Raw genomic sequence first — 17,083 nt, 5'->3', positions numbered from 1 at the left:
TCACACTTTGGCTAATAGTTTTTTGCAAGAGGCCTAGTTTGGGCCTATCTAGCTTTCAACATGTCTTCCTCACTAAACTTAATCATTTCTTTTTTTTTTTTTTTTGAGATGGAGTCTCACTCTGTCACCCAGGCTGGAATGCAATGGCGGGATCTCGGCTAACTGCAACCTTTGTCTCCCAGGTTCAAGCGATTCCCCTGCCTTCGCCTCCTGAGTAGCTGGGATTACAGGCACCCGCCACCACGCCCGGCTAATTTTTGAATTTTTAGTAGAGACAGCGTTTCACCATGTTGGCCAGGCTGGTCTCGAACTCCTGACCTCAGGTGATCTGCCCGCCTCAGCCTCCCAAAGTGCTGGGATTACAGGCGTGAGCCACCACACCCGGCCAGCTTAATCATTTCTAGCTTTTGAATTAAAGTGAGAGACGTGCAACTCTTCCTCTCACTTGAACACTTAGAGGCCATTGTAGGGTTATTAATTGGCCTAAATTCAGTATTGCTGTGTCTCAGGGAATAGGAAGACCCATGGAGAGGGAGACAGTTGGGGGAATGGCCAGTGGGTGGGGCAGTCAGAACATACACATGTATTTATTTCTCAATTAAATTCCCCATCTGATAGGGGAATGGTTCATGGCACCTCAAAACAATTATCAAGGTAACATCAAAGATCATGGACAGACATAATAATAATGAAAACATTTGAAATATTGCAAGAATTACCAAAACGTGACAATGTGACACAGATACATGAAGTGAGCATGTTGTTGGAAGAACTGGTGCCAATGTACTTGCTCAACCGAGGGTTGCCACAAATCTTCAATTGGTTTAAAACAAAAGTGCCTTATCTGAGAAGCACAATCAAGGGAAGTACAATAAAATGAAGCATGCCTGTACCTCCCAGAAGTGGTTTTCCAGAAACCAGGAAAAAAAAAAATGTTTCATGAAAGAGGGGGAGATCACCTATATCAAAAACTGCTAAGGGGTCAAGAAAAACGACTGGAAATTGATTATTGAACTTAGCAGCATGAAGGTCACTGGTGACCTTGACAAAAGCTTTTTCAGGAAAATGTTTGGAGCAAATACTTAAAATTTAAGTGGATGTGAGAGAAAATGGGAAGGGAGGAGCTGACAGTGTGATAGACAACTCTTCCAAATTATGCTTTCTTGCTACCCTTTGGCTGTTCAGGGCCCCTCCAGGCTGCTTCCTATCCTTTTCCTCCTCTTTCATGTTCCATTTTCTCTCTTCTCTCCTACCACCCTCCACCCCGCAAAAAACTTGCCCGTTCCATTTACCATTGCTTTAAGCCCTACCTTCCTTCAGGAAAAAATCATCTAATAATCTGATATGCACTGAGATATTGATAAGAGTTGATTGATGCTAATTAGCCAGCTATACTGTTCAGACCCCAAGACTCTTGTTACCCTTGGATGCTGATAAAAGACTAAGAGGTCTCAGAAGGACAGGTGAGAAGTTTCTGTAGGCTGATGGAAGTGGAACTGCTGAAGATGGAAAGGAAGAGGTGTGAAAATGGGCACATTCAAAACAGACCAAGTCAGGCAGTGAAAAGGAAAATGGGGTCATGCTTATAAATAATGGGCAGCACATTACCCATGTTCAAGAAAATTGTAGTATCGGACCTAGCTGCAATGGTTATGACTATCTTTAAAAACATCTATAGTTTTAAAATTAGAAACTAGATTTCTGGCACTGTGCTTTTTCAGTCATTTTGTAAACATGTGTTAATTAATTATCAGATGACTCCATATTAATCAAAGAGCACTGAACTAGGAAAGAAAAAAATTGGCTGTGTCGGAACCAGCTGCCCAACCATAGCAAGTCTCCGTGCTTCTCTGTGCCTCGGTTTCTTCACTTACAGGGTTTGGAACAAATAACTAAGCTTCCTTCCCTCCCTAAAATCTGAAGATGTTAATTCAATGTAAGATTTGTTTTCTGTTGCCAGTTACGGTGTTTCTAATGGTGCTTCATTTTTACCCCACTAAGAGTAACTAAAGGGGAGAAAAAAATCTTTTTTATTAAAAATCTAAATATCGACAGAAGATAGGCTTTCATTTTTACAACACAATCACTAGAAAAGCTATTTAATTCAATACAAATATACGTGGTACTGATTAGGAGAAAGGATATATTTACTAGCAATATTTTCAGACAAAATTTATAAGCACTGAGCTGAGTCTCCCTCTTTTAAGGAGTATTTCTGTATGCTCTAAATAAAGACTTGATTTACAACTCTCATTCTTTTGCCTTAATAATGTGCAATTTTTCCATATGAAGTTGGATCTCTCCTTAGCTCAATGTCCTAATTTCCCCTTGTCAAAATAGCTTTTTTAGGGAGTCCCTATTGTTCTCAGTTAATTTTAACACTAAATTAAAAGTTTCATATGGTGGTGATTTTGAAACACTTTACTTCATATGGCCAAAGGTACCTTCTAAACTACTTCAATCATAATTGTTACCATCGTTACAATAAGGTTTTCATATAGAATCTCTTTTAGATCTCAAAATGCTCTATAAAGACCACACTTTGAAATTTTGTTCTCTTAAAACATACCTCATACATTAGATAAGGGGTCACTGACCTCATCTTACAGACTTAACAGTCATGAGAGTACATAACTTCCCACTGGATTCAAAGGAAATAGTGGTATTTAAATCCTAAATCTAATAATCTAATGCTATTCCAGTGGCTTACCCTCTTTTTTAAATTTTTTTGCCTTTTTTTAAATTCCAAGTTTTCTAAAACCATCTGGGAAGTAATAGATCATATTTAATTGTTCAGGCTTTTATGCTGTACTTTCAGAATCGCGTCTGATTTGTGGTCTGGCTCTGGTTCAGTATTATCCCACACTAGGTTTATTTCATCAGCCCAGTATCAAAGCTTCCACACTTTAGCCAGAAATTAAAATAATAGCTTTAAGAAACTCCTCCACTCCACCCCCCTTTAGCAAGCAGCTAGCCAATAATGTGATTTGCCATATTTTTTAAATGACTATATGCTCCCCATAAAAGCTGGATATATAATCCTTTAATTTGGCACAGGCATTCCCAACTTTTTTTGTGCAATGACAGAATTATTTTTGTCCTAACAACTTTACTTTTAGTGTTACAAACTATGTCATTAAGCCTGGGAAGGCTGAACTGCCAGATTGACCTGGTCCTCTGAGTAAAGCCTATGACACTTTACTTTTCCTTATATCTCTTCTCCTGAAAAGTTTTACGCAGCTGACCATCAAGTAAGGAGGGAGGAGTGAAGATTCCAGCAGTGACTGAAATGATCACACAGCCATAAGATGATTAAAAACAAAACACTGTAAATAAAAAAAATCATCAGAAGAAAAAAGCTCTCTTGTAGAATGTCATGGAGACCTGACAAACACCCCCAGAGTAATCTGAGCTCTTGTCTGGCGTTAGCACGTGTTAACACCTGAACGCAGCCTTGATTTGTGGTATTCACCTGCAAGGCCATGCAGTCAAGGGCCTAAAATCTTGAGTGCTGGGTTCTTTTCTTGGCTGCCTCTGAGCGACCTTGAACAAATCACCTCAACCTCCCAGTTATAGGAAAGGGAGATAATCCCACAAACTACCTTCCACATTAGCTCACAGCCTGGCTCCCCAGAGAATGCGATGTGGATTAGAGACAGGTCCTGTGAAAATGAAGAATTATCATTCCTGTAGATGACTATTATATAATGAGATTAATCCTCGTAACATCTTCCATGATTTAGGTTAAGCCCCAAGCTTTAGTGCTTCCTTCCTTCCCTAGACATAGTCATTTGAAAATTGAAGGCAAGAGTTCACAACTACTGCATTCATTCCATTTTCCCAGTTTAAACCTAAATGTGACTTTTTAAAAAATCCTTTCTCTTCCGTTTTTCCTCAGTCAAAACTACACAATACTTCAGGTAGTCACACTAAACAGCATTCTGAATTTTCTATTTAACTCAAAGAAACTAAAAATAGTCATCGGTATAGAAAGAATAAGTCTAATGTACTTTAGTCAAGGGCAAAGTTCCAAATCCCCTATCTCCTAAATTTCAATATATAGATTGTTAGAAAAGTTAATCAATGACAGACTATCAAACGTATTTTTGAAAATGAATAAGAATTTGCACTACACCAAGGATTTTGTGTGTATGGAACACGACAAGCTGATTCTAAAATCTGTATGAAAATGCAAAGGGCCAAAAATTCCCAAGGCACTTTGAAGAATAAGATGGCAGGCCTTGATCCAGCCTTATCATTAAGCTATTATAAACAAGGCAATGGAGTATTAGCACAAATGGGTTAATGGAACTGAAGAAAGAATCCAGAAGGTAACGCAGACATATACAGATGCTTGATCTATGGCAGGAGTGCACGGAGGAGCAGCTGGGAATGACTGCGTTTGCACTCCGTAACGCTAGCACCAGGGCTGTCCAGAAGGACCCCTCCCTCACACAGTCATGAATATCTTCCAGGTGGAATCAAAGACCTAACATGAAAGTCAACATTATAAACCATTTTTTAATTATAAAGATTTTTAAAGATAAAAGATTATCTTCATGACTTCAGGATAGGAAAAGTCCTTGAAACAAGCCACAAAAGGCACTAAACGTAAGATAGATTTGCCATTAAAATTAAGAATTTATCAATCATCAGGAAGAGAATGAGGGCTGGATGTGGTGGATCATGCCTGTAATCCCAGCACTTGAGGAGGCTGAGATAGATCACTTGAGCTCAGGAGTTTAAGACCAGCCTGTGCAATATAGTGAGACCCCATCTCTGGAAAAAAAAAAAAAAAAGAGAATGAAAAATAATCCCCCAAATGGAGAGGATATTTCCAACAAATATAGCCAACCAAATACCAAATTATTTGATTGAATACCGAGGATTAGTCTCCAGAATATATCCTACAAATCAATGAGAAAAAAACCAGCTGACACAACACAATGGAAAAAGAAAAAACTCGGATGGAGTCCAGTGCAGTGGTTCCTGCCTGTAATGTCAGCTACTCAGGAGGCTGAGGCAGAAGTATCCCTTGAGCCTAGGAGTTAGAGGTTGCAGTCAGCTGTGATCATGCCACTGTACTCCAGCCCAGCCTGGGCAACAGAACAACTCTGTCTCTTTAAAAAAAAAAAAAAAAAAAAAAAAAAAGACTTGAATGGGCACTTTTCAAAAGAAGAAATCCAGTGCCCAATAAACGTAAGAAAATGCTCATATGCCATTTCCAATCAGGAAAAGGTAAAATAAAACCACAATGAGGCCGGGTGTGGTGGCTCACACCTGTAATCCCAGCACTTTGGGAGGCCGAGGCAGGTGGATCATGAGGTCAGGAGATCAAGACCATCCTGGCTGACACGGTGAAACCCCGTCTCTACTAAAAATACAAAAAATTAGCTTGGCGTGGTGGCATGCGCCTGTAGTCCCAGCTACTCGGGAGGCTGAGGCAGGAGAATCGTTTGAACACAGGAGGCGGAGGTTGCAATGAGCCAAGATCGCACCACTTAACTCCAGCCTGGGTGACAGAGCATGACTTCATCTCAGAAGAGAGAGAGAAAACACACACACACACACACACACACACACACACACACACACACACAAACGTCTACTATATAAACATCATATTGGCTAAAATTAAAATCTGGCCACACCAAGTGTTGATAAACAAGCACTCTCATACATCATGGAAGCAGAGGTGGGAATATAAAATTTTAAAGGTGTGCGTACCTTATAACTGAGCAATTCCACTCCTAGGTACACATCCTATGGAAACATGTTTATGTACACAAAGATGCTTACTGAAGCATTACTTATAATAGCCAAAAACTGAAAATCTCAAAGCACTCATCAAAGTGGAATAATAGCGGTATTAATGAAATAGCACATTATACAGCAATGAATATGAATGAAACACACCATGTGACACGAATCTTATATGTGATGTTGAAAGACACCAAACACAACATATAGTATTATTCTATTTTTATATAAGTCAAAAGTGAGCAAAATGTAAACCATATTGTTATACACATAACTGGTAAAATAATTCTTAAAAGGACAGAGGGAGAATTACCATACGTCAGGATAGTTAGCTCTGGGGGAAACAGTGAGTGTCAAGAGGGGACACACAGAGATTTTGGAGTGCTGGCAAGACCTCCTCTGCATCTAGTTTGTGATTACACAGCTGTTGCTTTACCCATTAAACTCTGTTTTAAGTACTTATTTGTAAGTTATATTTCACAAAATTTAAAAGAACAAGGGAGAACCTGTGTACTACCAAATATTAACACCAATTAAAGCGATAATTATTGACAGTGCAGAAAAAACCCAGAAGGCCCAGAAATTGGCCTAAGACACAAAAGACACATAAGAATTTAATATTCTATAAAAATAGCATTACTAATCAGAGGGGAAATGGTGGTTTCACATACTGAACCAATTGGTAAATTCTTCGAAATAAAATCAAATCCCTACCTTATATAATATATCCAAATACCTTTGAGATGGATTAAAAATTTCCTTTTCACCCCAAACTTGTATTGATTTAGTTAATGTATATAAACAAAATTTAAATTCCTTTTAAAGACAGGTGTAAAAGTGAAATAAGAAAATACTAGAAGAAAATAAGGACATTTATCCATTCTCGGATTACAAAAATAGTTTCAAGCACATACACAAAGGTAGACTCCTAAAGAAAACAACTTCTATACTGAAATATCACAAACTATGTTAAATGACAAATAAGGCTAAAAAAAGTTACAATATATGACAAAGGACGGACATTCTTAAGAACTTATATGCCAAAAAAAGAGCAAATTCTCCAAGCAAGCAACAGAAAAAATATGAATGAGCAATTCTCAAAAGAATGAATATAGCATGGCCAATGAATATGAAAAAAAACACAACCTTCACTAAGTAAGAAAAACAAATACAAATTTTAAATGTAGCCCTTCTCTGTAATTATTCAATTTGCAAAGATTTTAAGTAGTAATTTTCAATTCTGAGCATTGGATATATTGCTAATGGGAATGTAAATGAACATGATCTCTGCAGTGAGTAATATATATAAAAATTCTCAAAAACACTTTCACCTAACAATTTCATTTTTAGAGCGGTATCTTCTGGAAATAAGTCATTTTCTATGGATGTGATTAAGATGTTAATCATATCACTATTTACAGATTACATTATAATACATAATCAAATTGCTGAATAGGAAATAAATCTTAAAGTTATGGTATACCCATGAAATAAAATATCCTACAGCTGTCTAAAAAGCAAAATATTTAATATGGGAACATGTTGACAATATATAGAGCAGACTACAAAGCAATGTACATTATGATTTCATTTTTGAGAATATAAATGCATAACTATGCATAGAAAAATAAGCAAAAACACAACATCAAAATGTTAACAGAGGTTATCTCCCTAGATGGCAGGATTACAGGGAACTGTGTGTCCAGGCTCATGAACTCTTCCATATCATCCAGCTTCCAGAAATAACATCAAATTTTACGCTGTGAAATCATTTACTATTCGTTTTAAGAACTAAAACTAATGAGAATCTTAGGTCACTATACTTTTCACATTTGCTTGAGGGGGGTAAGGAATGAAAGCAATAATTACACCTGGAAGCAAATGTGAACAGTCTTTTTCGAAAGGAAAAAGTTGTATTTAATTAAGTCCCGGTAAAACATCACCTTAGCATTTGAAGTTGTTCTAATTAATATTTTATTCTTCAACACTTTTAAAGACTCCAATGTATTAGACAACGAATTTTTTGATAATGTAAGTTAATTTCTCTGGAGACAACCACATAATCCTCTAAAATCACATGAACGTTTATATATGGGACTGAAGTTTCTGCAGTCTATATATAGCTCTTTGGGGGAAAAAAAGTAAAGTACTGACAATTCAATTTTAACAAAAAAAAAAAATGCTTTCCTTATCAAACATTAATGTTGTGTACATGAACCTATCATCTGTGACAGCAAGGAACTCAAGCCAGGTGATGCACAAGCCTTCACCCAGCTCAGTTAGCTTGGGCTTCTCCTGTACCAGATTTGCCTGAAGTAACATGAGGTTATTTAAAAAGACCTCCACCTAGGTTGCAGTGAGCCGAGATCCTGCCACTGCACTCCAGCCTGGGCGACAGAGCAAGACCCCATCTCAAAAAAAAAACCACAAAACCAAACAAACCAACCAACAAAAAAAACCTCCACTTTCCAGCATCTACTCAAAAGGGAAGTCCTTCCTAATCAGAAGAGAGATAACGTTCTTCCTAAGGGAAGACAGAAAAAGGAGAAGAGCATTTGTTAAGCATTCTCCATGCATGTCTTCCTAGGTATTTCACATCCGATGTCTCAATAACCCCATGCAAACATGCATACAATTCTTTAGACTGCTCCCTTCATTACCCAAAAAAGAAGGGAACTATGTCTTCCTAATTGATTTTAGGTGCCTGAAACAACTAAGTATTTCACTGAAAGACATGTAATAAATGCTATTTGATAGGTAAGAAAAAGGAAAAAAGCAAAGTTACCTCTTTTCATTTGGCTTAAAGAAAAAAAAGTATGTTCTACTATATACTAAAATATCAGACCAATACACAATATATTGCAAAATTTTAATACCATGTGGTTAAACACAATATTCAAATATTAAACTTTTCAAGCACATGAAAGTCATCTTCTGAAAGACAAACTGGGCTTTTTTTTATACCTACCTTTGTGTAACTTTATAAAATTACTTCCCTCAACAATATCTGACACTGATCTTGATACTAGTTAGAAAGTCTGATGTAAGATGATGCCATCTCAACGTCAGTGATTTAGGAGATTATCTTCAGAATTCATCAGAGGACCAATCGTCATCTTCATCCCTTACTTCTCGGTATCTCCCTGAAGACTCCCCTTCTGGATTATAACTCCGCATTTTAATATTCAGTCTTTCAGCTAATTTTTGCGCTGCGAGCTTTGCTTGCATCTCCTTTAAAACAAAGAGCAAAGCACAAAGTTACACGTTCACATCTCTTCCTTACGATTTTTCAATGGGAAGTTACCTAGAATCAGCAATAAAAGGGGCACTGACACCTCACTGAGTGCTCCCTTGGGCAATACAAGCCTGATGGCTGTGCCCTATCAGACACAACTGGGTAATGCTTCTGACAGCCACCAGCCTGCTACAGTTGAAGTTACTGACCTCCATTAATATACAACATTGCACTGAAATACACTCCTCTATATAAGAAACTGAGTAATGAGCTTAGCACTACAATACTTATAAATACAGATGCGTTAAATATGTGGGCACACGCACATGTATACACACTCACATAACAATTTGACCTATCAAATGTCAAAAATGACTAATGCTGGGGCCCGGTGCGGTGGCTCACGCCTGTAATCCCAGCACTTTGGGAAGCTGAGGCAGGCGGATCACGAGGTCAGGAGATCGAGACCATCCTGGCTAACACAATGAATCCCTGTCTCTACTAAATATACAAAAAATTAGCCGGGCGTGGTGGCGGGTGCCTGTGAACCCGGCGTGTTCCCGGGTTCACAAGAATGAACAAGAATGGCGTGAACCCGGGAGGCGGAGCTTGCAGTGAGCTGAGACTGCGCCACTGAACTCCAGCCTGGGTGACAGAACAAGACTCCGTCTCAAAAAAAAAAAAAAGGACTAATGCTGTCTAGATTTCTACAACTGACAGAATCTTCTTCCCTAATTACAATCATGACTTCTAGACTTGGGAATTACATTTCAATGGCAAAATGAAAATCAAGAAATTAATACTAAAAAGCTGACTATTCCTCTCCAAATAAAGTCCTACAGCAACTGGTATCCAATAAAAAGTCCAAGTAAATTTCAGACACTGGCAATGTACTTAAAAACTCCCAAGGACTTTACCACCAACTGATGGTAGGTGGCAATGTCATTCCTAATTCAGTTCTTCCCTTTTCTCATGCTTTCTTGAACTTCTTGATGTCCTCCTCTTCAAGCCATGAATATGGGTCAGTAAAAGTGGGAGCTATTACCACTACAACTTCTCTGCTAAAAAAAACAATTTAAAGATGAAGGGTTTAATTCAACCTAAAAATATCTTAGGACAGGTATTTAAGAGCTCAGAGACAGTAAACACTTCCTCAATGCTACAGCCGTAACTAGACAGTCATTTTAATGCACTGAAAGAAAAATGGTTTTTTTCAAAAAGAGCACCTTGAAAATGCCAATCCATGCCAAGGCTTTTATGAAAAGCCAAGGCAGATTAACAGCCTGTTTTGTTGTGTTTTTTTTGAGACAGGGTCTCACTCTGTCACCCAGGCTGTATAGAGTGCAGTGGTGTGACTGCGGCTCACTGCAGCCTCGACCTCCTGAGCTCAAGCAATCCTCCTACCTCAGCCCCACGGGTAGCTGGGACCACAGTTGCATGCCCCAATGCCCGGCTAATTTTTTGGTAAAGATGAAGTCTAGCTATGTTGCCCACGCTGGTCTCGAATTCCTGAACAGTCTGGTGTTATACTAGTTGGTGCACTAGTACCTGACTAAAATCTAGCTAATCAATACCTAGGAAGTGAGACAGGATACTGTTCTCCTGGAGGCTAAAATTATTACTAAATACTTCTAAACTTTTCTATTCCCCTATGGTCCTTCACACTTATTTTCTCCCATCCCATTATTCTGTATACAAACTCTCAACATACATGTTTGAAGTTCAATGCAAAACACATGGAAACAAAGTGCTATGCAAAATTGATAAAGCTGCCAAAAGCAGGAGATATTTCTCTCTTCACATGGGCCTGCGGATTATGCTCTAAAGCAGTGTCTCACTGTCTGCTGGCTACACAACATTAACCTCCCACTCCTTCTATGCCCTCCCCTGTACTGCAGGAGATGGAAGCCTGGGAACTACATTCTCCTCATTCTCTAACAAGGGGTCTGGGTTTGAGTCCACCACTGAGAAGCTGTCACATGAGTTTTACAAGGTGAAAGGGAGAGATGCGATGCTACTACTATCCTAACAGGAACAGGCAGGTAAATGAGCTTTAAGACATGAAATTCTACAAGTCTCCCCACATCTCCAGGCAAATCACCACTTTAATGTTGAAGGTAGCTGTGATCATCTCTAGCTACTTCCTGCAGTTCTAGCAACTTTGTGACTCTCTGAAAACTAGTGGCATAGATCTGAGCTCATGGAAGCACCTAATCCCCTCTATTCCATTCCTTCCTCCTTGAACCTGGAGTAAATTCTAGCTTATGTAAGCAGCACCCAACAAACAGACAAGAAAAAAAAATAAATACCTCATAATTCTGTTTCTGCTGTTTCTGAAGTGCCAAGGATTCTTCTATGGAGAGCAGCTGCATGGGCATATGGTGAAGTGGTAGAAGCCGAGCTGCTGTGATGTCATCAAGATGCTGCTTATCCCTGCGCCGCCGCTCTTCTGAGGAAATAGGAGACCCACTCTTCTGGCAATGACTAGATGAATCATTTTGTCGAAAAGGTAACCTGATGAAAGGAAAACTTGTGTTATACAATCAGACTATTTTATTTGTAGACACATTTAAAACATTCACACAAATGGCCTTTACCTTAGCAATTAATTCTCCTCCAAAGGTAACAGTAAGTAATTTACCAGTATTCATTGCTCTAACAAATAGGGGTGTGTTTGTGTGCATACAGGCTCTTTGCCTTTTCCTTCCTTATTCAAACCTTGTATTTCATCTGGAGTTTTTTGGTTTTTTTTCATTTATTCAAAGAACATTTGCAAAAGGGCTTATTGCCCAGTAGAAAGAAATACACATGTAAAGTTTCAGTGCAATACAATACCAGAGATACTGTGATAGATATCTCAACAAGATACATTGGAACATAAGGAAATGGCCAGTTCTAGTGGGAGACAGGGAGGCTGTAAGAAAAGTTTCGAAAAAGCTTTGAACAGTCTTGGAATAATAACTGCTTACCATGTAAATAAGGAGAGAAGTGCATCCCAGCAAGGGGAGTGAGAGAAAGTACAGAAGGTAGACAGACTCAGCTTTTCTGGCTACACAGAAAAGACAGCGAGAAAGAGGGCTGGGAAGTAGCCTAGGCCCAGACTGCAATGAAGAGTTCTCCGTAACAAGTTCGGATTTCCATCTTACAAATTTCACTCTGGCAGCAGTGGAGATAGACTGGTAGTTAAGACTAGAGGTAGAAGGGGCCACAATTACAGCCCAAAAGAGATGAGAGTCTTCACTTCGACAGAAGATGAAGAACAATTATAGAGATGAAGATCAAAGAAATAAGGAGGTCTTCGTGGCTAGCAGATATGGAGATGAGAAAAATTGAAGATACCTTAGGGGAAGAAAACCGAGAAGGTGGTGGCACTATTAGGGAATATGGAAATTACCTTGGAAAGAAACTGCAGTTCCACTTTGTACATCATTAAGCTGAGGTACCTGGGAACACCCAAGTGATCAAGTTTCATGGTTAATTGGCTATGCAAACCTAAAGTTCTGGGAAGACCTGGGATAGAGGTGCACAGGGGTCAGCCTCCAGCATCCAGGTGATACATGAAGCCAGAAGAGTATGCACAAGGAAGAGCAGAAAGGACCCAAAGGACACTACCTGACCCCACCTTCCAACCTCCAAGCCACCTCTCACACGGAACCCTCTCAATCCCTACCTGTCTATGGCCTAAGGACTCCTCAAGGCCCTGCCTTTCCTGTTCTCCTCTAACTTATACAGGAGGCTCCCTGTCTCTTAAACTTCCTGAATTCTTGGTAGCCCTCTTCACTATTCCCTTACCTCTCTCCCACTCCCAGCTAAATGACCATAATACAGAACTGGGATTAATGTATTCTTTGTTTTATTTATTGACTAGATGACGGTTCTAGTTTTCTAAAATGTCATCCTGGAAGTGAAGAAAGATACCCCACTGTACACAAGAAAGTACTTGATCACGTTAATGTAGTATAATCCTGATTTTCTATACAGCAGAAATAAAATGTTTTGAGGTTAAAATGAATGCTGGGGTAGAATTAAAGTCTAACAAAAAAGAAGCATGTTTTAGGTACTTTTCACTAGAGGTTTTCTGTTTTTCAAAGAAAGGTAGTAGTGATTTAACTTTGATGTTACATACTTGTAAATACAATATAGGAAGAAGGTACCAGTTACCTGAGTTGAATGTTACATTTGCTGCAAGTAAATAGCAATTATTTTCAAAAAGATTTTACTTTTCCTGAAATTTCAGAAACAAATTTATGGCAAGGAACTGATCAGAGTTTTTGCCTATCCTGCCTGAATCTATTTTCACAGTTTTTCAAACCTCTTCTCAGCTTCCTTCCCCCTGAAACTGTTATTATTATGTAGCTTAACTCTTTTCCAAGTGTGTAAACCTTGGGTCCTCATGTAGCTCTTAAACTCCTTGAAGAACATGGTATTGTATTACATTACACATGTATACATTACAGCCATGTTTTTAAACTTGAGATTTAACATCAAAAAAGGCAAAGGAGTTTAAGAATCTTGACTTAATTGTGTCCCCACAACACCTGCTGCTTGCTTACATACAGTGAGCATGCAAATAATTTCTGCTGGAAAGCCCATCAGCTCCTGCAATTGCTTTACCCTTAGTTCACAGACTAATCAAAGAGAGTACACTTTGATAGTACACTAATCAAAGCTGTACACTAAAAAATGGTTCTGAAAAAAAGAAGTCATAATAAATTCTCCCCAACTCTGTGTTTATTATGAAATACTGGCTAAGCATCCTAAAATTTAACACTCCCCCATGTGCTATTTAAGACCTTGTCGATTATTTGGTTTCAAAACTAAATATTTTTCAACATGAATCTTCTACTCCAGCCAGGCTGGTCTCAGTGTTGCCACAACATGTTATTTCCTAACTACAAGTCGTTCTCATACAAAGCCCACAGAATAGAGCATTCTCCTGACTTATTTAAGAGAAAAGGTCTTATTATATTGCCCAAGCTGGTCTACAACTCCTGGACTCAAAGCTGTCTTCCCACCTCAGCCTCCTGAGTAGCCTGGGACTACAGGCAAGCACCAACACACCCAGTTTCTCGTAACTTTTTGAGTTTAACAAATATCACGTTCCTGTTACAGGCCTGTTTCCGAGGGTACTTACACATTGGTTTTAAATTTACGGAGCTGGGGCACTGGGTTTTTGGCTCGCATTTCTAGCACTTCCATGTAATGAGGTTTCTTCTCAGTCCCACTAGAAAGGCCTGTCAAGTTCTTAGTACTTGCGTTTTCTTCTGACTGTTGTTCACCTTGGTCCGCAATGGTGATCCTCTGTAACCTGTCAATAAACAGGTTGTCAAAGCTGCTGGAAGTATCTTCTGCTTGACTTGAAACACGATGCTGCGGGTGATGCTCACTAGCTTCAGATGAAGGTGGTACCCTGTCTCTGTTGCTGGAAGCTGGGCCCTTATTCACTGTGTACTCAACCTCTGAAGTCTCTTCATCACCTTCAAGAGTAGGACGTCCAAGTCCCTGGTTTTGTGAGGTTTGAGATGACTTGATGTTATCTACAGAGGAACATCCAGGAACTAGTGATGAAGTATCAAGTATCGGGTCAGAATTCTGGGCCTTATCTGTACCCACATCAACTTCTGCAATTGCTTTTTGCCTTAGCTTACAGTCTAAACTAACAGGGTGAAACAGTTCACTTTTTCTTCTAACTTCTTCACATTCTGCAATGGCAGCTTTCAGTTTGGCAAAAGAGTCAAAGATCTTTTTACCTTTGTCGGGCAATTTGCAAATGAATTTTCTGTCAAATGGAAAAGAATACTATTACATTACAGCCATTTTTTTAACTTGAGATATAACATTAAAAAGGCAAGGCATTATCTTCAAAGAAAGAAAAGCTGATTTTTAAGTCAAATATCTGATTTCTAACTGCCCCAAAACAAGAATAAAACAATTAAAATGGTCATTATCCAAATAGCCCAAAAAACAAGGGAATGCAGGAAGAATAGGGAATATATGCCTCATTTGTCTCAGCAAATTAGAATTTCGGCAAAAGTATTTTAAGCATATAATAATCACATAAGACATTCCAAGAACCAGCAGTCATTGAAGTGCAATCTCCAAAATTTGGGGATGGGGTGGAGTGTGGGGATGGGCCTATTAGGTCAAAACTACTTTCATAATAATACTAAGATATTATTTCCCTCTCATTTTCTCGCATGGGTACAGTGGAGTTTTCCAGAGGCTACATGACATGTGATGACATCATTGTTCTAGAATAGAATGTGTGCTTGTGTATGCTTATGTTTTAAAGACTTCAGATGTATTTCTGATAAGTAAATACATTTCGCTAGATACAACACATAAAATAGCTCTTTGGGATGTCAATAATTCTTAAAGTATAACGGAGTCCTGAGACCAAAAAGTTAATTCACTGCTATACATTCAAAACCTATTCTCACAAGGTCAAAACACGTGTCTTGATCCCAACCAATTATTTATTTGTCCCTTTTGCTGGATGACAGAGTTCCTTTTCTGATTCCCTTTTCTTTAACTATACAATAAATGGAGAGAAAAAATTACACCTTAAGTCCTCTGTTCTTTTTGACACTACATTCATCCCCACAATTTCAACTATTAACAACACTCTACAGCTGAAATTCCTGTTTTCTGTATTTTTCCAGGGTTCTCTCTTTCTTGAGCCTCATGACTACTTCTCCAGCTTTTAAGTGTTTGGTTTTCGATTAACCAAATGTCTGTCCTGCTCTCCTCTCAACTCTGCACACCCTAAGTAAAATCAACCTTGGATCTATTCCTCTCCCTGAATTTTCCTATTTTTGCTAGTGGTCTTCCATACAGATTGGAAACTTCAGCCATCTCTGTCAACTGCATTTAAATTAGTCCATGCTTAAAAGTTCTCCCAATCCCTTCCTAGCTCACTTTCTTACAAGTGTCTCGTGGGAAGCCTCTCTGAAAATATCCTTCTACTGTCTTCTGCTTTTTATTCCTTCAAACCATCTTTTGCAACAAGCTGCTGAACAAAGCTGCCTAAAAAACAAAATCACTTTTATTACGTGGCTCCCTTGCTAAAATCCGTTCAATCAGCCAGCTGAATGAGGGTCGAACTTTCCCGGCCTAATAAACCCCTCTTCATATCCCACTCTTCCCATTTCCTACGGTTCCTGTAAGCTTAGAATCCAGAGATGAAGCTGACAATTTGTTATGGGTTAGGCGGGCGGGCGACAAAAGGGTTTAGAATGCAGACTCATGGAACCACCACAGTCCCCGGGTAAATAAAACCGACCAAGGGCTACTAACTCCCTGCAACGCTAGGTAGCCGTTCAATCCGAGCTATCCTCGCAGGCATACGTGCCTGGCCAGGAAGAGGCACGGCTCTGCCGCAGCAAGCCCTCCGTCCACTCGCCCGTAGGACTGAAGCGAATGTGACTGAGTCAAGGTCACCTTCCAGGGAAGGGAACAGAGTGCGGGAGGGGAGGGGAGCGCCCAGGGAGCTCGAGCTGAAGGAGCCTGGCGGAGACTCCGCGGGACCCCAGCTTACTCGTTGCGCAAAAGTCTCTCCTGGCGCTTCAACATTTCCCGCAGCTCCACCAAACTCCGCTGCGCCAAGTCCTCGGGAGCTTGGGGCTCGAAGCCGCGGGGCAGCGAGCACATTCTGCGCGGGCTGAGGCTGGCGCGGCGGCGGGCACTCGGCTTCCTCGGCAGGCCCCGCTACTAGCGCCGGATCCGCGGACGGCGGTGACTCCGGGGCACGAGCGGGAGTCGCCATTTTCCCGGAAGAACGGGGTCTTCTTCGAGCCGAATCGAGCTTTATTGAAATTCCGGAAACAAACACGGACCGGGAGAAGGGGGCGTCCGCAGGAGTGTTAAAGGGCGGAAGTTACGTCGGATGACGCCGGCGCCGCGGCTTGGCGCCCTTTCCCCTTGTGTGAGCATTCATGCGGTCATCAGCTGTTCGTCGGTTTATACAAAAAGTATTCAGCGCCACCGTGACCTCACCAAGCACTATGTGTCAGTCAACAAATAGCAACGTCCTGTGTTATACTTGGGGTTTACAGAGTTGGCGGGGGGATGGGGGAGGGAGAATCAAAT

The 17,083-nt window shown here is 39.9% G+C and overlaps 1 protein-coding gene across 1 annotated transcript; it reads right to left on the bottom strand.

Annotated features, from left to right (window-relative positions):
* Positions 1-5,965: 5,965 nt before the first annotated feature.
* On the bottom strand, positions 5,966-16,876 carry POLR2M (RNA polymerase II subunit M). Its single transcript, XM_008953215.5, has 4 exons — positions 16,533-16,876; positions 14,130-14,774; positions 11,305-11,509; positions 5,966-8,991 (listed from the first exon to the last, which is right to left on the bottom strand). The coding sequence occupies exons 1-4, from the start codon at positions 16,643-16,645 to the stop codon at positions 8,848-8,850; spliced, it is 1,107 nt and encodes a 368-aa protein (XP_008951463.2). The 5' UTR covers positions 16,646-16,876; the 3' UTR covers positions 5,966-8,847.
* Positions 16,877-17,083: the final 207 nt, after the last annotated feature.

The sequence above is a fragment of the Pan paniscus genome, chromosome 16 (genome assembly GCF_029289425.2).
Source record: "Pan paniscus chromosome 16, NHGRI_mPanPan1-v2.0_pri, whole genome shotgun sequence".
NCBI classification, from domain to species: domain Eukaryota; kingdom Metazoa; phylum Chordata; class Mammalia; order Primates; family Hominidae; genus Pan; species Pan paniscus.
The sequence above is the reverse complement of the archived record's forward strand: the minus strand, read 5'-3'. Positions and strand labels throughout refer to the sequence as shown.